The sequence below is a fragment of the Phyllostomus hastatus genome, unplaced genomic scaffold, assembly GCF_019186645.2.
Source record: "Phyllostomus hastatus isolate PE091 unplaced genomic scaffold, TTU_PhHast_1.1 phas_scaffold_501, whole genome shotgun sequence".
NCBI lineage: Eukaryota > Metazoa > Chordata > Mammalia > Chiroptera > Phyllostomidae > Phyllostomus > Phyllostomus hastatus.
In genome coordinates, this window is record NW_025334033.1 from 51,177,925 (window position 1) to 51,198,820 (window position 20,896).

Genomic DNA, 20,896 nt, shown 5'->3' on the forward strand with positions numbered 1-20,896 from the left:
CCTAAAGTGAAATCATAGTCACATCTGAAGTTAATCCATAAAGACAGTGTTTGAAATTCTAATCACTTCACCAAAAACAGATGCTTAAATTCTGCTAGAAAACATTAGCTAGAAATTATTCACACAAAAAATCCATGCTAGTTTCATAACATTTATACATTACACAATAACCATGACTTTTACAGCTCACAATAGAGTATGAAGACACTGTAATAACAAGGTGAAGGAAGAGGAGGAAATAAAGTCAAAATATTGTATCAAGAAGAGATGGGCATTAAGAGATTATTATTATTAACTTTTATTATTATGGTTAAGTGTAGTTCCTTCAGGGGAAAAGACTGAGAACAGGAAAAAGATAAGGCATGAAAATGTCTTCATTATAAGCCTTTCTCTGTCGTTTGATTTTTAAATTTTGTTCGTGTATTTCCTTTGATAAACAGTTTTCAGAAAGTTATTACTACTATCCTTTTATTTTTAGTCGTTAGAACAGGCGCAAACTACTTTGGCAATAACAATGATGGTAAGGGGCTGTCTAACCTTGATTTTTAAGTTTTCTCCTAGATGGGGAAAAAAAGGAACATTAAGATTATAATGCAATTAAAGGTCCCCTTCCTTTTCCGGAGGTGAGAGAACAGCAGGGGCTAGACCTCCCGCAGGTGGTATGGCTAGTTTTTTCAATCCCAGGAAAATCAGAGAGCTATAATCGCAGACCTGTCGATTTCAAAGAATACGTAATAAGGCTTTGGGGGATGGGGCCGTGCGGCCCCCGCCGCAGAACCCCCCTCCCTCACCCCCACGCCGCGCTCAGACTCCACCCCTGCCCCTCCCCCGACTCGCAACCTTAAACCCCGCCCACCCTGACTCGGCACCCGCTGTCAGGAAGGCCGCGAGGCCTCCGTGGTGCAGAAAGCTGACTCGCAGCAGTCGCCACGGCGCTGCGAGAGTTAGAAGAGCTCCCGGAATCCTCCTTCCGTCCCGTGCTTTCCTCCAAGTCACCTCAAATCCCGCTTTACCAACTCCAAATACCAACCGCCACGGACGCCGGCTGCGCGCTCCTTGGCTCGCGAGGGTCGTGCACGCGCGAGCTCAGAGCATGCGCTTCTGCGATTCGCCGAGAAATCCCAGTCGTCCGTGACACCTCAAGGCGCACGCGCATTCGTTGGGTCCCAAGGTCTTTTCACGCTGGTGCCTCAAATTCCCAATCCTTATCCCCTTTTAGCATGGTGTGAAAAACTTTCTAGCAACTTTTACTTTTGTTTTTTTGTTTCCTCTTTTTGTTTCTCCTTTGCATATACCATTTAATTCAATATATTATATTTGTTTATTGTCTTCTCTCACTACAGTGTGTAAGCAATAGGAAGACATGGGTTTTGACTGTTTTGTTTACTGCTGTATCCCCATGGCCAAGAACAGTGCCTGGCTTATGTTAGGCACTCAATGAATGAATAAATCCAGAACCTTCTATAGTATTAAATTACATATCGTTTAAGAGTTGGGAAGACTGAGAAACTGTCTACTTTCACAGTCTCAATTTATGGATGAGGACGCCAAGACGCCCTCCACTGCTTTTTTGGGTGTCTTCCCAATACCACCACAACTTCTTTGCTAGCAGAATGAGAGTGGAGACCTAAGAACACTGTGAAAATAGGCGATTTGGGGATCATTAACCAGTGTTAGCTCTCATTTTCATTGAAACATTTTTAAAAATTGGAATTTGTGACAAATTTGTCAAACCCAGTAAGCATTTGATATATACCTGCTTAATGGCTGACCAAACCAATCAAGAGATTTCTGGGGATAATGAGGCAAAATCCTGATTGTTGCTTATATTAGTTTGCCACAATAAACCACCACTGAGTGGCTTAAACTACAGATATATATTATATATATTTTGTCAGAGTTCCAGAGGCTAGAAGTCTGAGATCGAGGTATAAGACATGGTTGATCTCCTCTGCAGACTCCCTCCTCGTCTTGCAGATGGCTGTCGTCTCCGTCTTCAGTGTTCTCTCCACTGTGCATGCAGGTCAGATTCCAAATCTCCTCTCCTTGTGAGGACACTGGGGCACACTAGACTAGGGCCCACACTAATGGCTTCATTTAACCTTGATCAGCTCTTTAAAGGTGCTGTCTCCAAATACAGTCACATTCTGAGGTACTGGGGGCTAAGACTTGAATGTATGAATGGAGGTCCATAATTTAGCCCATAATATTACTTTTTGTGAAGTCCTTTCCCAGGGAAGATGAATGACAGCAGAAACTCAAGAAAACTAAGAGTAATTAATCCAAAATATCATTTGAGCAGCTAACAAATTGAACTTGTGGCATTTGTTCTTTTTAGGTGTGCAATTTCCTGAAGAAAACTTCATGACCATTTAAAGAAATGTTTCACAAAGTAACTAACTTTTTCTTTCAGACCTCTTTATTTTTAATTTCTTCTTCTTTTTTTTTTTTTAAGAGAGAGAGTGGGGAAGGGAAAGAAAGAGGGAGAGAAACATCAATGTGAAAGAGAAGCATCGATCGGTTGCCTCTTATACACACAGGAATCAAACCAGAGAGACCTTTCTCTCTGCAGGGCGATGCCCAACCAACGGAGCCACACTGGTCAGGGCCAGACTTCTTTACTCAAAATTACCTTCCCACAGATGCTCAGTGAGTAAGTACCTCTTATATTGTCCCAATGAAGTTCAGGCTACACAGATGGATCTGATATGTTTTTATTAGAATTGTGTACAGTTGTAATCCTCCCTTCCATCATACATATCATATACAGTAATACTGAAGTGTCTGATACTAAAATAACTTACTGAAGAATTCTAAAATTGAACTCAGAATAATTCTATCTCTATTAACAATAAAAAACAAAACGACTGAGTTTCTCCTGGAAAATTTAAATTCAGGCCATTATTTTATGATTTGGAAATCTGAGTAATCCAACTTTAAGATGACTTTCTCATTGTTGAAGTTTGCTCGGTCGATGTGTGATTTGGGACTTCCTCTTGTTTTAAGCCATTCCTGCATATGACGCACTTGGGAGATGGGACCTTGCAACTGTCCTTGCACTGTACCCTGGTCAGTGTTCTGGACCCATCCTACCAATCCCAGCTTTTTACCCTCAGCCTAAGGAAAAAGAGAAAAAAAGAGAGAGAGAGAAATCCAGTGAGATTAAACAAAACAAAACAAGACTACAATATGTTGCCAGAATCTTGGCTTAGAATCAAACCACTGAAACAAATCTGATATTGTCCAGAACAGTCAAAACAGAACAGCAAGAAGAATCTCATTGCTGAGTTTAATATAAAGTGTTGGCCACTGTACTTCATTTCCTCCTTCTACCCTGTAAAACCCAGGCACCAGAATTTTTTCTCTATGTAGTACTAATGACTGAAGACCAAATCAGATGCTTTCAAAATGATTCCCTAAGGCTAAATGTTGTTAGAATACTGGGCTATATCTTGTACATTTTCCCTTCTCCTAATCAAGAATCTATTGGGTATATTAAATAGAGAAAGCATGAAGTTATCTGATCCTTCTCTGTCTTTACCCAGGGCCACACCTAAACAAATCCAGATGAATAAGGGTCCATTATATCTTTAAAGATCACTAGAAAGTATTTCACAATTTCCTGGGCAACTCATTCCATTGTTCTCCCTGTAGAGAAACTGTCTAGCCCACTGTCTTTATGGTGCATCCAAAGCCCACTTTCCATCATTCTCCTAGAGAAGGAAAAAGCAACTGGTGATCAGCCTCTGAAAAACCAAAGTTTCATGAGATCACATAACTATTAGGTTTGCACTTTACTGTCTTTTCTTCAGTCTAAATAATCATGTCTTTAAAGTTGAGTAAGTGTATGAACACCACCTAATCATTGTAGCTGCTCTTTTCTTAGCCTTTCCAGTGTTTTTTCCTTTAAGCCATTAAACTGTGGGATCACCAAACATTTGGAAAGGTACCAATGTTTTAAGAGGTAATTTCATTTTTGTAAAGTTTCCAAGTAAGGATATTATAAAAGTTATTGTTAAAGTAATCTATCTAAATAGAAGGGATTGGATTCCAAAAGAAAATGGAGTTTACATGATCGCATGCCCAAATGCCAGAGTAGTGACCTAGTAATTGTGGGAAACTGCTGGAGTTGGCCAAAGAAAATGTTATGCATGGCAAAACCATGTTTGATGAGGAACTGAAGTATCCATCAAATCATATGTTCAAAGCAAAGACACAATGCATAATGGACAAAAGAGACTGCAGTCAAATAACAATTTATGGCACACAGAAGAAACTAAGGAATGAAGAAAAATAGGAGGCACCTACAGTGTGCATTAAATGCAGAAGATGTCAACATAAAAAAATGCAGAGAATGGATTTTGAGGAAAACTCCACATCCAACTGACTCTGTACAACAACTACACTCTTTTGCTTCACATTAACCTAGGGAAGGTGGCTAGCCCTAATTCTCAGAGTTACCTTATATGGTAACCAGCTATAAAATTGATTGTATTGAATTTTGAGCTCGAGGTTGTAACAGTCAAATAAGTCTTTAAATTGCAATGTGATTTATCTGAACTCCTGAAAGTGAAAACACTGCCAACGTTGGTGTTGAGAATGGGAATTTCCTACAGGTTTTATTTGTGTGCTCAATTCTGTTCCTACGTTTTAAACAATGGCATAATGTTGCTGACTTGTTTTCAGTTTTGAATATCTGTCTAAACAAGGAAACAGCATTTTTTTTTCTTAAGAAAATTCCAAAAAGCTAATTCACCCTCATAACCTTATTTTGGAAACATTTTAAGGAATATACTCACCAACTCTATTCTCAATCTAAAAACAAAGCCCCTCAAATCAGTAACCTAGACTTCTACCTTAGAAAACTAGAAAAATGAGAGCAAACCAAGCCCCAAAAAGCAGAAAGAAGGAAATAATACAATTAGAGTAGGAGTTAATAAAATTAACTAGAGACTCGAAAAAACCCAGAATGTCAATGAAACCAAAAGTTGGTTCTTTAAAAAGATCAACAAACTTGGCCTGGCAGATGTGGCTCAGTTGGTTGGAGCATTGTCCCGTAAACCAAAAGGTTGTGGGTTTGATTCCTGAACAGGGCACAAGCCTGGGTTGTAGGTTCAGTCCCCAGTCGGGCTGTGTGCGAGAGGCAACCCATTGATGTTTCCCTCCCTCTTTCTCCCTCCCTTTCCCTCCCTCTAAAAATTAATAAATATACTCTTTTTAAAAAGTTTTACGATTCAACAATAAGAAATAATTTGACTAAAAATGGGCAAAGGATTTGAATAGACAATTCTTCAAAGAAGATACACAGTATCTTTTTTTCATGTGCCAATAAGCATATGAAAAGATGTTCAACATCATTAGTCATTACAGTAAGGCAACAAAACCACAATGAGAGTATATACATACTCTGGAATACTATTCAGCCTTCAAAAGGAAATCCAGACACATGTCACAACATGGATGGTCCTTGAGGACATCAGGCTAGTAAAATAAGGCGGTCACAAAAGGACAAATACTGTATGAGTCCACTTATGTGAGGTACCCAGAGTAGTCAAATTCACAGACAGAAAGTAGAACAGTGACTATCAGGGGCCGGAGGGAATCAGGAGTTCTTGCTGGATGGGTTCAGCGTTTCAGCCTTGCAAGAGGAAGAGTTCTCTGGAGGGATGGTGGTGATGGTAGCACAACAATGTGAATGTACTTAAGGTCACTAAGTCACTAAACTGTGTACTAAAAATAGTTAAAAGGTAAATTATTCATTATGTATATTTTACCACAATTTTTTACAGCATATTATATAGTTTACATGTATTTGGAGATTTTCCAGTTATTTTTCTGTTATTGAGTTTAGTTCTACTGTGGTCAGTGAACGTGCTTTGTGTGACTTCAGTCCTTTTACGTTTATTGACACCTCAGAACAAGACAAAACAAAACACCACAATGAGATACCATTTCATTTCACACACACTAGGATGGCTCTAATAAAAGAGATAGGTAACAACTGTCATCAAGGATCTGGAGAACTGAAGTTCTTATACATCATTAGTGGGAAGGTAAAATAATGCAGCTGCTTTGGAAAATAATTTTGCCATTCTTCAAAAAGTTATTCATAGAACTATTATGTGACCCAGCAAGTACTCCTTGGTATATATACCCAAGGGAACTAAAGATAATATTTGCATAAAAACAAGTACATAAATGTTCACAGCATCATTATTCATAAAAGCCAAAAAATTTAAAACAACCTAAATGCCCATCAATGAATGAAGGAATACATAAAATGTAGTATATCCATACATGGAATATTATTCAGCCATAAAAAGGAATTAAGGACTGATATGCTATAATATGAATGAACCTTGAAATAATTATGCTAAGTAAAAGAAACCAAACGCAAAAGACCACATATTCTTAGGATTCCACTGACATTAAATGTCCAGAAGAGACAGATCAATAGAGGCAGAAATGAGGTTAGTGACTGCCAGGGGCTGGAGGGATAAGGGGTGAGTGCTGATGGGTATGTGGTTTCTTATGGGGCTGATGACATCTTCAGGAATTAATGTACAACTTTGGGGATATACTAAAACCCACTGAATTACTTTAAAAAGGTGAATTTCATGGGATTCGAGTTATACTCCAACTTAAAGTTCCTTCAAGTATCCTCATCACTCATTCTAGGAGTGATGGAATTTAATAAAGAGGCTAGGTGATATCAACATGCAGACTGTAGCAAAACAAAAGTGTTAGAACACATTTAAGTGATTATAGGTGGTAAAGAATAAGCAACAAGTCTAATTAAGGGCGGGGGGGAGATGGCATTTTCCTTGAAGTTTTCCAAATCAGTATTTGTTTTTCTGCATTCTTTTATTGTCTCTGGGGGTGGGGGGTGGGGAATGGCAGTCCTTTGACCTCCACAACTTTAATTAATCTTTGAAGTCAACACCTCCATTTACTGTATCACAGAAACTTACCCTGCATAAATGGTAGCAAAATGAACTGGAACATAGCTCTTTTGCTATGATTTTCAACAATTCTTTTTTTTTAAACTATTATATATGAGTGTAAAACAGGGGAAATGATTTGCAAGTAATTGGAAAAAGAGGCAGTGACATTTAACATTCATATTTCAAAGATTCAGGTTGAATTTTAAGTACTACAGTCCCAGGAATGTGACCCTTGGAAAGTTCTGCGGTCTTAACTCATTATCTTCGGGGCTGGAGACACATTGGGCAGGCAACAGCCAGACACAGCCCGCCCCCAAAGACAGAAGGGAAATGGAGATTGCATTTCTGTGTGCATGCTAAGGGGAGATTAATGACATTGAGGCAAAGGTAGCCGCTGTCAGTTGTGTGTTCATCCTCTCAGTTACTCCGTACCAGATTCCGTGTTCAGTGTTACTATTACTTATCCTGGAATGGATTACGTATTTTCATTAAAAAAGCTTTGGCTGGAAAAGACAATTGTTCGTTCAATGCCAAAATGAGTAGAAATGAATGAAGTGGGGGATGGGGAACGTGAAAGAGGTCTGAAGAAAAGGCAGCAGCCACAGAAGAAGCTGTTACATAAATTACATAAATGTCATGAGTTCATCTCAGTGCCATCTCCCTGGTCAACTTTAGCTTTCCTACAAGAATTGTGATTGGTTTCATGATGCCACAACTGGGGGAACTGGGAAAGACCTCTACTGCCCTTTGAAGGAGAGAAGCTCATGAATATGTGTCTAGGTACTCAAGTACCACTGTCAGGAGAAAAAAAAAATTTAAAAAGCAGATGAGCCTTCCATTTACATGGTATTTTACCCGTTGCAAAGCACTTTCATACCCACTGCTCTGCAAACCGCCTTTGCCATGCAGCTACTAAACAGCCAGCTTCTCCTCCTAATGCACCTGGTCGGGACATGTCCCTCGTTTCCACGCACGTAAGTAACCTCGGCACGTCCCAAAAGCCTGTAGGCCACATACATACCTGGGTGTACTTGCGGAAAAATACCCCTTGCACCTTCCCGAAAATTTCATAATCCACTGATATCAGGGTGTCCCCTTCTGCCATGTTCCTGCTCAAATCTGTCAGAAACCGGGAAAACAGAAAAATAAACGGGACTCATTAATTCCAGGACCCCCATCCTGAGGCAGAAAGGGCCACACCCACACTTCCCACCTGTCCCTGACCTGAAGGTCCCGGAACTTCAGCGCAGGTAAGCGGTTACGCGTCGGCGCAGGTGTGCGAAGTAACGGAAAGGCACCTGGGCAAGGGAACTTCGGGTCAAAATGGCCCATAGAGGCCTCTGTGGGGGCATTTATCTTTTTCTTCATTGACCTTTCCACACCGGTCCCCGCTCCCTCTCCATCCCTTCCTTCTTCCCACGGGCCTCGCTTCCACAAGCTCCCCAGAATCCCCTTTTACTAACATTTAAGGCTAATCGAACTAATGGGCACGCCCCGGGCCTGGTCCCGGGTTCAACCTCCTGGTCGGGAAATCGGGCAACCACGGCGGCGCGGTTCCCGAGGCGCTAACCGCCGCATCCGGAAGCTCAGAGCGCAGCTCCTCCTTCGCGGCCTTGCATGCCTATCACACCCTCCAACCAATCAGAAACTGTGTGCTCGGCCCAGAGCCCGCCCACAGGGTGGGATTTCGGGACCCAACGTGTGGGATTGCTCGAGAGCCTACCGTTGGGGATCTGTCCAGGGTGTCAGCTCGGACTGGACAGCCCCAGTCCTTACCCCTTCTCTATCACTAAGCGCATCTCTTTTCTCATTTTCTCGTGGGAAGAAGGGCGTGACGAAGAAACACTTGAGATTATTTCAATCATTCAGTAAATATTTACTGAGAGTCTTCTCTGTGTCAGGCACAGTTCTAGGTAGTTGACATATCAATATATTAGTGAACAAAAAGGATTCCTGGGGGAGCTTAAATTCTGGAGATGGGAGGCAGACAATAAACATTAAGCGTCATAAAGAACTGCAATAGGACACATGCAGCCTTTCTTCCCTTTTTCTTTCAGTTCTCAAATTTTAAGTCATGCCTAAGTCTGGAACTGGGGGGCAGAGGAGATACACGTATTAGAGGTCCTAGTGGTGATTGCTTCTCCTTCTGTGCTACTAGAAGCTGCCCACCAGAGTCTGCCTTTGGACTGCTTGTACACATTTCACCCCTTCAAATACAAGACGCCTATGTGAATACGAGACGGCGGCAGACTTGGCAAGGGGAGATGGCTTTGCAATGGAAGCCATGTTGATTAGTCATTTCATTAGTTCCCCGCTACAAAGTGAGGCCCTGGATCCTGGAGAGTCATATCATCTTAGTGCTAGCATGGGGTGGAGTTGGGGGGTGGGGGGAAGCTGGATTGCATGCTATGCTTGGCAGTAGTTGGAAATAATGCTAAACAGAGTATGTGGCTGATGTTCTTTCTCTAAAATTCACTTAAAAACTAGTTTCTCTATAGAATTAAAAACTGATTGACTGTTTACTATGTGTGGGACATTATAGGATATATAAAAATGAATGATATATAATCTTTGTCCTCAAAGACTTTTAAAATGTAGTGCAAGAAATATGCATGCAAATAATGACAATACAATGCACAACATACTAGCCCAATTCCATGAACATCCACTGAGAGTTAACCATGAGCCAGCCCTGTGTTATAACCAGAACAGAAGATAACACAAGAGCACAAAGGAGCAAAGAGATCCATTCTGAGTGGGAAGATTGGGAAAACATTCTTGGAGGAAACAGCCTATTATCCAACCACAACCAGCAAGTGATGGAGCTGGGATTTAGTTGCAAACTGTCTAAGTACAGAGCCCATTCCCATAAAGGCTATGCTCTACCACCTCCCAGTCTGTGGTGCTTGGGGTAAGGCAGTACCACTGAGGTAAGAAAGTGCAAGTAGTCAGATGTGGCTAGACCAGGGGTTCTCAATCCTGGCTGCGCATTGGGGGAGCTTTTAAAAAGGCTGATACCGAGGACTCATCCCCCAAAATTGCTTTTCAGATAATTCTGAAATCCACAGCTAGGGTTGAAATCCACTGGAGTAGACTCTGGAGAGGAAGGGCTTCAAAGGGAGGCTAGAGGTTGAAATACCAGATTAAAATTACACATCTCAACTTTATTCTATAAGTGAAATAGCAGCCACTGGGTAGGAAAATGATAGGATCAGGAATATTTAGGATAACTACTCTGGCAGCAGCATGAAGGATGGGCTTGGGCAGCAGATTCTGAAGACAAGAATAGCAGTTAGGACAGGGATGCATGCCGTTCCAATGAGAAGTGAGGAAGAACTCAGCTGGAACTGTACAGGAAGAGTCATACATGAGACTTTGCAGAGTAAATTCAACAGAGCCTGCTGGCCAGTTAAAGGAAGGGGTGACAAGGTGGCTAGAAGGCAGTTGATGCTTTCAGCATGAGAGGGAATACTGGAGAAGTGGATTGGGAGGATGGGGACAAGTGTGTTTCCTGCCATATTGAGTTTGAGATTCCTGGGGAACTAAATGGTAAGTTGGAAATTTGTGTCTGTAATTGAGAGAGAGATAAGCTGGATATGATTTAAACATAGGTGACACCTGAGATTTCTGCATTTTGTTGAGACATTAAGGAAGAGAATGTCTGGACCTGCACACACATGAGAAATAAGAGGGCTCAGGAGGACACTTAAGCGTGGGGTGGGGGGCAGGTGAAGAAAAGACAAATGACAGAGGCCTGGAAGAAGACAGGGCAAGGACATGACAGAAGAAACCAAGAAGGCAGAGGAACAAGTGAGAAGACAGTTCCAGGGAGTGGAAAATAATATCAAATAAGCAAGTGGAAGAAGCAGCAGCTTTTGTCTTTGGTCATTGGAAGGTCACCAGTAGCCTGGCAGTTAAGTAAAGTGAAAAGAGTAGAAGCCCGCTATAATGTTCTGGACAGTGAGGAGGAGTTGAGGAAGTGTGTGTGTGTGGGGGGGGGGGGGGGCAGCAAATGTAAAGTTTTCTACCAAGAATTCTTCTTTTAGAAGAAGAGTAATGAACGGGACCCTAAGATAAGAGGTGGCAGGTCAAGGGAAATAAGGTTTGTTTTATAGGGGAAATAAAGCATACAGGAGTGAGCAAAAGCAGGTTTGAAACTGGAAAAGCTGGTGTAGATGCTGTCACCTACCAGACCCAATAAGCAGAGGCAGGGACTGAATCCTCACTGGCACTTTATTCAGGTGGTCGGTGATCTGAGAAGACAGGGGTTTGTACCCTAACAGACCATCTTCAATTCCATTTTAAACCGACCCTTTTTATAAGGAGAAGAAAAGTGTAGGTAAGGGGGTTGGAATTCAGGGGAAAGTTAATCAGATAAAAAGCTGCAGCATTCTTTCATCTGTGCCCTGGGCAGTGGGCTCAGTCTCACCCTGGAGCACAATGGCTTAAACACTTTATTGACTGCTTGCAGTCCTCCTGAGGCACAAAGGTGGAGCTGCTTATGGTCTCCTAGAGTCAGGGTGGGTTATACCTTCAGTTCCTGAATCAACAGCTTTTTACTTGCATTGATTACTAACCTAATTAGCTATTACCTGAAACTAAAAATTTTCCACCATTTGAGTCCCCCATCACAGTTGTAATACAAATAAATAATACAACAATTAATAAATAACACAGGAATAAACTGTTTTGAGTACTCACAACTGTAAACTCACCTTTGCCACCCCTGTATTTTAAAACCAAAGAGAAGGAATATGTTGATAGGTACAACTCGGAGTTAACAAGGTGGAGTCCATTCCTGAAAGGGACTAATTCAAGATTGGAACTCGTGGAAAGGGAAAGATTCTTCTTCCTCGAAAACAAGAAGGAAGGGCCCTGGTTGGTGTGGAACAGTTGGTTGAGTGTCATACTGTAAACCAAAAGGTGGCAGGTTAGATTCCGGGTCAGGGCAGGTACCCAGGTTGCAAGTTCGACCCACCCTTCTGGTGTGCAAGAAGAGATAGTCCATGGATGCTTCTCTCACATCGGTGCTTCCCTCTCTCTCTGAACAAACAACCAATGAAAAAAATGTCCTTGGGTGAGGATTAAATAAATACATCAATTAATTAATTTTTTAAAAATGAAAAGAAAAGAAGTCAAGATGGAAGGAGGCACCCTAGGAAATTCTGCCAGACTGGAAGGGAGTTGATGACAGGCAGGCAGTTGCCGAGGTAATTGGAACCTTAAGAGTGGAAATGTCTGGAACTCCCATATTAGAGACGGCAGGAGAGAGTCAACTAGGAAAGAAAGCAAGGAATTAAAAAAAAATGTTCTGGAGGACTCACCAAGGATTTCTTTGTAATATGTAAAAGCCATAATATGAGATGTTGAAGTATTAACACCGACTACTGCTGTCTATATTATTTTCCATGTGCATGAATCTTTTAAGTAGTTACAGGGAAAATAACCAATTGCTTGTTCCAAACAGCTTACACAAATGAACTGAAGCATGGGGGAAATAACCTCTTCTGATGTTAACAAGTCATAGAATATCATTTAGTGTCGAAACCAGGTTATACTGATTATTTTCCATCTGATAGCTTTATTAGCATTACATTTGGTTGAGTCATTCTTGGGCCCTAAGAGACGGACAGACAGAGTAACCACGTGAGAATAAAACACTAAATCAAAATAATTAGATTGGCTACAAAACTACCCCAGAAAGACACTTGGCAAAACCTCGCCAAGTTGTTAAAACCTGACCGCGAAGTCCAAACCATTGGCGAGAAAAAGCACGGAGAGATAATATATAGCCATACCTGGGGCCCCTACCAAGCTGCCAAGAAAGACTATTAGCAGGCCCACTCCCGCTAAGTGGGCGGGCCTCGGCGTCCTGCGGCACAATGACTGGAGGGCACAGCTAAGGGCCTCCTTTCTCTGCCGGAGAAGGGCATGCCCCAGGTCACGGGTCATCGTTCTCAGAAAAACACAAGTTCTTTGATGGAGGCCCAGGAAAGCTTTCCCGTCCCCTCCTCCTTTCCCCAAGAGCAAAGTTGGACGGAGCTGCAAAGTTGGCGGGATTCCGGGTCAAGTGACCCTTAGGGCGACCTCAGGCCCTGCCGAGCCGCTCCCATTCGGATTAGGACTGCGACTGTGCGTGATTCGACATTCCCCGCCACGCCGCGCCCCTCGCCGCGCCCCCAACCCCCACCGCCCTCGGCCCCCTGCTGGGGGCGTTCGCGGCGAGAAGAGGGGCTGGGCGCGCATGCGCTCCCGTCTCCAGGCAACGGGAATAACAGGGGCCAGCTGAGAGCGCCTGCGTGGCCGTCGGTTGAGTGAAGGGGGTTTGGTCCGGAAAACTAAGTCCTGAGCCGTTGACCCTAAGAGCCTCAGGTATGCGGAAGGGCGGGGAGACATGGGGTCAGCACCTCGACCTCCCAAGGGCCCGGTGGACAAAAGAGTGAAGGCTTGTCTCCAAAGCGGAGTCCCCAGTGGGGGCGCCCGGCTGACCTTCCAGGACAGAATGTGACTTCCGTGTTCCGGATCCAAAAGGCTCCGCAGTCAGGTCAGGTGGCCCTCGCTTGTCAGGTTACAAACGTCCCGCAGTCTTGCGGCAAGGGACTCCTACTCCTTGGGTGAGGGTTTGACAGCCAGCACCTGCTGCAGGCCCTGGGCGGCCTCTTTGCTCCTGGGAGTCAAGCACGGATCCAGCAGGTGGGAAGCCCTGAGAGCTCTGTGTGCCAGGTGTTATGTCTGGGCCACAGTTTTCTCACCTGTAAAATGATCTTGTAGTCCTAATATCCCTAAATTACAGTCATGTAACTCTGAGCGAAGCCCTCGGTTTATGGGAGAAGAAACTGGAGCCAGCAAGGGCAAGTTGCTTGTCCTGTGTCACAAGACTAAAACCTGACTTTCAATCCAATAGCTCTTTTCAGTAACTCCTTCCACCTGTTACAGAGTGTGGGCGGAGCATCACTGTGTACAGAGGAGGCTGGTACGGGCTTAGGCAGGAACACCTGTATCACACTCCGTTTTCTAACTTCAGGACCTAACAAGCCCTCACGTGACCTAATAAGCACTCACCGAATGCCCATTGAAAGAAAGCCCTAGCAGACCCAGCACCACTGTCCCTAAACTAAAAGCAGACCCAGCAGACCTAGCAGACCCAGCACCACTGTCCCTAAACTAAAAAGTTTAAAGGAAAATGTAGGTAGAACAAACGTAGAAACAGTCTGCCTTAGCCCCCAGGGGGAATCTCAGACAAACTTCTCACATATATCTGGTTTACATCCCCCCTAGGCTTCAGTCCAGGCCCTGAATGGCTGGTCTGCATTTGGCACCACCTCTGCCTGTGGGTGTTATGCTGCCGTATAAAAAAACGGAAGCTCCAGAGTTCCACTCAACTAAGCAAAGCCCCTGTGAAAAAACGGACTCTTCCCTGCTGTCCTCCATGGGGCACCTGAGGAGCAATTCCCAGGAGAAGCTTTTGAGCAACAAAGAGCCAGCGCTGGGTAGTCTGCACACTCAGTCCCGATGGCACACCTGCACCAAAACCCAGAGCTACTTCTGTCCGCACTGTGCTGGAACCGGGCAGCCAGATCCAAGAAGCAATCTCCAGAGTCAAGCACAGGGTTTCTTTTACTCATCAGGCCCTCAATCGCGGTATCCCAAAGCAAATAACCAGGAATTCATCCCCTTTACAAGGAAGCGAGTTGGGGTGGACCGGGCATACCCACTGAAACCCGTGTTCCATCGGAAGTCTCGAAGTACAGGTGAGAGTGGCATGGACTGGGACCCGAATGTCTCTCCAAGACCCCCCGAGCCACGGGAGTTTTCAAGCAGCAGCTCTGGTCTGAGGAACTGGGCAAACTCATCTGTAGTCGGTACTGTTGCTGCCACGCAGGTGGAGAGGGCCATGGCAAACCCCAAGAGGACTGAGTGGATGCAGATCCAAAGACTAGAAGCCGCAGGGGAGAGTTTAGAGGAGGAAATCCGAAGAAAAGAGACCCTCCTGAGGGAAAAACTGAAGAAGACGGAAGAGGAACTCAGAAGGATCCAGAAAGGAAAGGAACAGACTGAGGAAAATGAAGAAGGAGAGGTACAAAGACTGACACGCCTCAGGAGGAGAGTTCAAGGGAACAGCATCGCCCTGCACAAACCGGTCTTCTCCCAGGAATACGAGCCTAAGGAGGCCTTCGGTAGAGACAGTGGAGAGGCTGAAACTTGGGCACGGTCTCACGAAAATTCCAGTCCACTCTTGTTCTCTGATTATGGGATACAGATCCTCAAAAGGGAAAGACTAGTGGCAAGCAATAGCAAAATCCAAGACCAAGTCTCGGAGCCGGTGAAAGAGAAGTTTTCTCAGCCTTCACAGGCGCCAGGCAGTGCTTTGCCAGGGTGCACCAGCAACTCGAACTTGCCTAGGGCACCAGACTCCGCGGGTTCCAGCTGTTCCACCGAAGAGCCAGAGCTCGGCGAGTGCAGTCACTGTGGACGCAAGTTCCTCCTGCTCAGGCTAGAGAGGCACTCCAGTGTCTGCAGCAGGATGCAGGGTTCCAAGAGGAAAGTGTTTGACTCCTCCAGGGCCCGGGCCAAGGGCACAGAACTAGAACAGTACTTGAACTGGAAGGGACCAGCCTCAGTCAAGGTAACGAGGGCCTTATAGATTTGACTTTGAGTGGGGATCATTGCAAGGGCCTGTTATTCTTCATAAGGTTTTTTACTTTTTTTTAAAGAAAAATTGCAAGTGTCATAGAGCGAAAGAGAAAATGAAAACATTTATTGATTATTATTGTGATAGGAGCTTTTCATATGGCCCTTACCACAACCGTGTGAGATTTCATTATCTCTTATTTCAAAAGTCAAGTCTCACAGAGGCTAATTTGCTTGAGATGCACATCAACAGCTTTTTTAAAAAAAGATTTTATTTATTTACTTTTTAGAGAGATGGGAAAGGAGGGAGAGAGGGAGAGAAGCATCATTGTGCAAGAGATTACATTGATTGGTTGCCTCTTGCCCACCTCCAACCGGGGGCCTGGCCTGCAACCCAGGCATGTGCCCTGACTGGGACTCAAACCTCCGACCTTTTGGTTCACAGGCCAGCACTCAATCCACTGAGCTGCACCAGCCAGGGTGAATATTAACAGCTTTAAATGGCAGAGTCAGCATATAAATCTGGGTTGGAATGACTCCAAAATCTAGACTTAAAAATATATGTCCTTTTGGCTATAAAAATAATAAACATTTACTGTAGAAAAATTTTTAAAAATTAAACTATTTTGTATTTCACTACTTCTAGAGAATTACTTTCAATTTGCAATATACTTTGCCACCTCCCAAGATTAAACTCTGTTATCACTCCTGTAACCACATCTATGTTTTCAAGATTGGCTCAATTTTGGTATACTTCCTTTTTTTTAACGCAATGTTTTATAAAGATTGTATTTCTTTATTTTTAGAGAGAGGGGAAGGGAAGGAGAAAGAGAGAGAGAGAAACATCAATGAGTGGTTGCCTCTTGAGCACCCCCGACTGGGGACCTGGCCTGCAACTGGGAATGGAACTGAAGGTCCTTTGGTTTGCAGGCCCACGCTCAATCCACTGAGCTACACCAGCCAGGGCTCAATTTTGGTATACGTTCTAAATAAAAACATGAAACACGATTAAGTTTGGAATTCTTCTCTCCATTTACAGTGTAAACACCTTAAAGGTAAAGGACTTTATTTTTGGTTCACATAAAACTAGGTTGTGCCCCAACTGGTATGGCTCCGTGTCCAACCTTTGGACACCATCCCGTGAACCCAAAGGTTGCTGGTTCGATTCCCGGTCAGGGCACATGCCTGGGTTGTGGGCCAGGTCCTGGGTTGGGTGGGGGGTGTGCAAGAGCCAACCGATCCATGTTTCTCTCCCTCCCTTCCTCTCTAAAAATAAATTTTAAAAAATGTTTTCTTCTGCTGCCTACTTTGTTGTTTCCTGTGTGTTTGCGTGTGTACTTGTTTTGTTTTGTCTCTTGTTGGAACTTAAATGTCTGTTAATACTTGACTTAACTAATCCATTATACTTGACTAATCCATTTATCTTTAAGCTTAAGTGGGGCTTTTTGACTAAAGACTGTTGCATTAGGGTTTTCAAATAGCCTTTTCACTGGAGTCCTCCAGAGCCAGTGTCTGATGGCTTTTCTGTCGCCTGCTCGGTGCCTCCTGAAACCCTTTCAGCCTCCTGAGAAGGTGCCCATGTGCCTGGTAACCTGGGAGCCGAGCGGGGGAAGGAAGCTGACACGTCCACACTTCATCATATATACTTGCACTTAATGCCTAGTTTCAGCCCCAAGATGAACCCTTTCCTTCCCTGTGCCTGGATTTCCTGAGTCTGACACCTGCCCGGTTGGATTTTCCCAAAGAATAAACCCCCGTTGTCCTGTGAGGGTGCGGGGTGGGCAAGGTTGGGTAGCCGCCCTGGGGCCCGGTGCTCCCGAGCACAGAGGCTCTTCAGGTCTCTGCTGGGGGAAGGGCTTGCCTCTCAAGACTCCTCCCCTTCGCAGGCCCTGGGTTTATGTGCCTCCACTCAGGCAAGTCAGTTTTCCCTGGCGCTCCTTTCCTGTTCTCTTTGACCTTGAGGAGTAGCACCCCTTTTATTTCCTTACTCTCATTCTAGCGGAGACTCAGGAGATGAGACAACCGCCAAGTTGAATGATCGGTCTTCCTTCTACCTACAGGCTGAACCGCCTCGGAAGAGCAACTGGAGACAGAAGCATGAATCTTTCATCCGTACCCTCCGCCAGGCTCGAGAGGTCCAGCAGGTCATTGCCAAAGGTGGAAACGCCTCAGACTTGCCTCCCATCCCGCCTGCAGAAAACCCAGACTATATTCAGTGTCCTCACTGTAGCCGCCACTTTGCTCCCAAGGTGGCTGAGCGGCACATTCCCAAGTGTAAGACCATTAAGAACCGTCCTCCACCTCCAAGAAAGCATTACAGTTGAGCAGACAACAGTGGAAACCTCCTCGATAGCTCCAGGAAGCTCTGCTTCTCTTCAGCAGTAAGTGGGAGAATAATTTGATGCAAAGCAGGAAGAACGAAACTTTTACATCTCCCAGATCTACCCAGAGCTGAAATCAGTGAGGAGAAACCCACTGCTAAGCAGCAGAAGGCAGAAGGAAAGCTCACTCCCCACTAAATTACCACCTCAGGCTGGTGGGTCTTATGTTCGTTCCCTAAGAACTGATGGGCGAAGACACACGAGTAGCAAGCAGGCTACATTAAAGCCACCTTACAGGCTCACTTGTGGTTTGTGCTCAGTGCCTGCATTTGTTCTGCCTTCTTGCCACTGCCTCTGCATCTCTGTCTGTGGTTCGTTAACTCTTCCTGCTCTTGCAGGAAGTTGGCTCATTAGGATGAGCGGTCTCAGAGGTTCATGGTCACCCAGATGATATCTCTTGTACAAGATAGTATGATTTTGTTGTAAGGCCAATGGAAGCCCATCCTTGACCTCCCTGGTGCACGGTCCTGGCTAAAAGCCCATAAAAGAGCATGAGAGGTTAGTGCCGATATATCCTAACCCCTTCCTGCGGTGTACTGTGTAATGAAGGGAACCTCACCTTGATCTACTGCAAAGGGCAGGGGTGGGGGGGAAGCACACTGTCTCTGCAGTTCTTTTCTAATGCCAAAAGGGGGGAAGCAGCTCCAGTTTCAGCTGGTGCTAGCACTCTGCTCTCAAACTAGGCTGGTGGAGTTGGTTGGATGGTGTTTTAAATGAGGCAGCAGAATGTACCATCAAAGCAAGCTGTCACATGTCCCTGCTGAAGATGCCAGTTACCTTCTATTCTAGAAAGTACGCTTGGAAGGAAGAGGTGCCAGATTTTTTTTTCTCTGCAGAATCAGGCCTAGTGCAAGTAACCTTTATTAGGCCCTCAGTAAATGGGTTTGAGGGATTTAAAATTAACCAAATAATAAAAATGGGAGTCCCAGACTTGGTGTGTGGGAGCAGTGGTGAGGTAATGTCTGACGGGTGGTAGCAGTTCCAATAGGATGAAGCTGGTGTAGCAGGTCTACCAGTAGGAAATACCTAGTAGGGTTCTTGTCCTGACAGCATTCCTCAAACGGCTAGTTTAAAATCCTGGGGAAAAAAATCACCCAGCCTGAAAAAACAAAACAAAACCCACCCAGCCTGACCTGGGCAAAGGGGACTGGGCAGACAACAAAACCGTGTTTTACTCAACAGCAGATGGCCAACTCAGTCCGGTTTCATCTCCTTGGCAGCTTCTGCCGGGTGACTGCGCTAACAGAGCAAACCGATTTGAAACGTGAGTTTAAGGCTTTGGCTGTGAGGCTCCAGGACACTAGGCTGGAAAACAATTACATGTTTTTATTTATTGATTTTAAAGAGAGACAGAGACTGACTGATTTGTTGTCCCACTTACGTGTGCATTCATTGGTCGGTTCTTGTACGCGCCGACTGGGATGGAACCTGCAACCTTGGTGTGTTGGGACGACGCTTTAAGCAACCGAGCTCCCTGGCCTGGACTGAAATTTATATTTTAAAGACAGCATATATTGAATTGCTTTATGCTCTTGTTGAAAAGAAAGAGGTATCACATGACAGGGCTTTTGGTTTGCCACTTAAAAGAAACCTCACATAGACAACTGGATATATCTTTTAAGATTTTATTTATATGCTTTTAGAGAGAGTGGAAAGGAGAGAGGCAGAGAAACATCAATGTGTGAGGGAAACATCGATGGGTTGCCTCTCAGCCTGCAATTCCCAGGCATGTGCCCTGATCGGGAATCGAACCTTTGGTTCACAGGTCAGTGCTCAATCCACAGCCACACCAGCCAGGGCCACACTTGATAGTGTGATCCAATATATACATCCCCCGGGCAAGTTCAATAAGGTACAAGCTTTGTTTCACACTTAATGGCAAGAACAAGCTGTGGTCAGCATCACTTAAGTGGTAGCCTGTGGACTGCTTTGCCCCACAGGTGTTTTATTTGGTTGGCACAGCACTAAAAACATCCGGCATTTAAAAATTGGGATATGGAGCATCTCTTAAATAACTGAAGTTCTGGAAACACCAGGCCAGCAACCATGCATAGCACTAAATGAATGAGGTTCAGAATCAGTGGCTCCTTGAGGGGGGAGAATATTCTGATCACCAGAGCTCCTCCTGGCCTGCTTCACTTATTTGCATTTTCTGCCTCCCCCCCCTCCCCCGCACGCCGCAGTGGGTTTGGGATCCCTGGATGATGTTACTAAGAACACAGATCATCAGGGCCCTCCTGGGAGAACAGACGTGTGTTGGGGAGTGCTTTCTTATTGACACAGGAAGCAGTTACTCATTCTTACGTTGCTAGGGAAATCAAACAATGTCTCAGTGTTCCTTCAATTGCAACAGGCTCAGGCCTTGCTTTTATTAGCAATGTCTATTAGTCTTTTAAATTTAGCTTGATCTGATCTTTGGGAAGAGGTTAGAAACATTTTTGTATCTAAGTCTCTTCCTGGATAGCAGAGGATGATCGTGGAGAAATAAACAGTGCTTGTTAGCCCATGTCACATTGCTTCATCTAAGAAGCTAGTGAAAGTAAATGCTATAATTTTTTTTAAGTTCAAAAGGTTAAGCAGCCGGAAGAACCTCATGGTAACCCACTACAGGTAAAAGTGTGTGGGGGTGTCTAAAATAGTGCTGCCGAACAGGAGTGTGTTTAAGGCAGCACAATACCTCCTGGCCAACATTTTTTTTTTTGTCATCAATTTATCACAGGAGATAGCAGAGATGTGATAGTGTTTTACTCCCTAGTGTTAATGATTCTGTGAGGCTTAGTGATCAGTGTGTTTATATCCATCGTTAATTATTGAAGCAACAAATGATTTCTGGTTTTACAGCAGGTAGGAACACGTTCTGTAGCCCTGACCACAGCCTACTCTGCCCTAACAATACTTTTTAGGCCCAGGGATACTCACTTGAGTTTATTTACAATACAT

At 44.3% G+C, this 20,896-nt stretch overlaps 2 protein-coding genes across 13 annotated transcripts in view; one reads left to right on the forward strand and one right to left on the reverse strand.

Annotated features, from left to right (window-relative positions):
* The window catches only part of LOC123808073 (acylphosphatase-1), a 39,504-nt gene extending 25,941 nt beyond the window's left edge, over window positions 1-13,563 (reverse strand). For 4 of the 10 annotated variants that reach the window (XR_006783759.1, XM_045822344.1, XM_045822343.1 and 1 more), the window contains exon 1: window positions 997-1,100. Coding sequence is in view for 5 of the 10 variants with exons in the window: in XM_045822346.1 (XP_045678302.1) it covers window positions 2,902-3,117; window positions 7,966-8,049 (300 nt within the window). In the remaining 5 variants the exon portion in view is untranslated. Of the gene's footprint in view, window positions 1-996; window positions 1,141-2,706; window positions 3,118-7,965; window positions 8,064-8,157; window positions 8,243-8,407; window positions 8,528-13,433 lie in introns of those variants that run through there. The other 6 variants (XM_045822346.1, XM_045822348.1, XM_045822349.1 and 3 more) reach the window with 6 other exon arrangements.
* Window positions 12,534-18,334, forward strand: ZC2HC1C (zinc finger C2HC-type containing 1C). Of its 3 annotated transcripts, none has more exons than XM_045822351.1 (3): window positions 12,534-13,488; window positions 14,223-15,570; window positions 17,636-18,334. In XM_045822351.1, the coding sequence occupies exons 2-3, from the start codon at window positions 14,242-14,244 to the stop codon at window positions 17,897-17,899; spliced, it is 1,593 nt and encodes a 530-aa protein (XP_045678307.1). In that variant the 5' UTR covers window positions 12,534-13,488; window positions 14,223-14,241; the 3' UTR covers window positions 17,900-18,334. The 3 variants fall into 3 exon arrangements, with proteins under 3 accessions (XP_045678307.1, XP_045678308.1, XP_045678309.1); XM_045822352.1 differs by having other exon boundaries at window positions 12,534-13,316; XM_045822353.1 differs by lacking the exon at window positions 12,534-13,488 and adding an exon at window positions 13,553-13,637.
* Window positions 18,335-20,896: the final 2,562 nt, after the last annotated feature.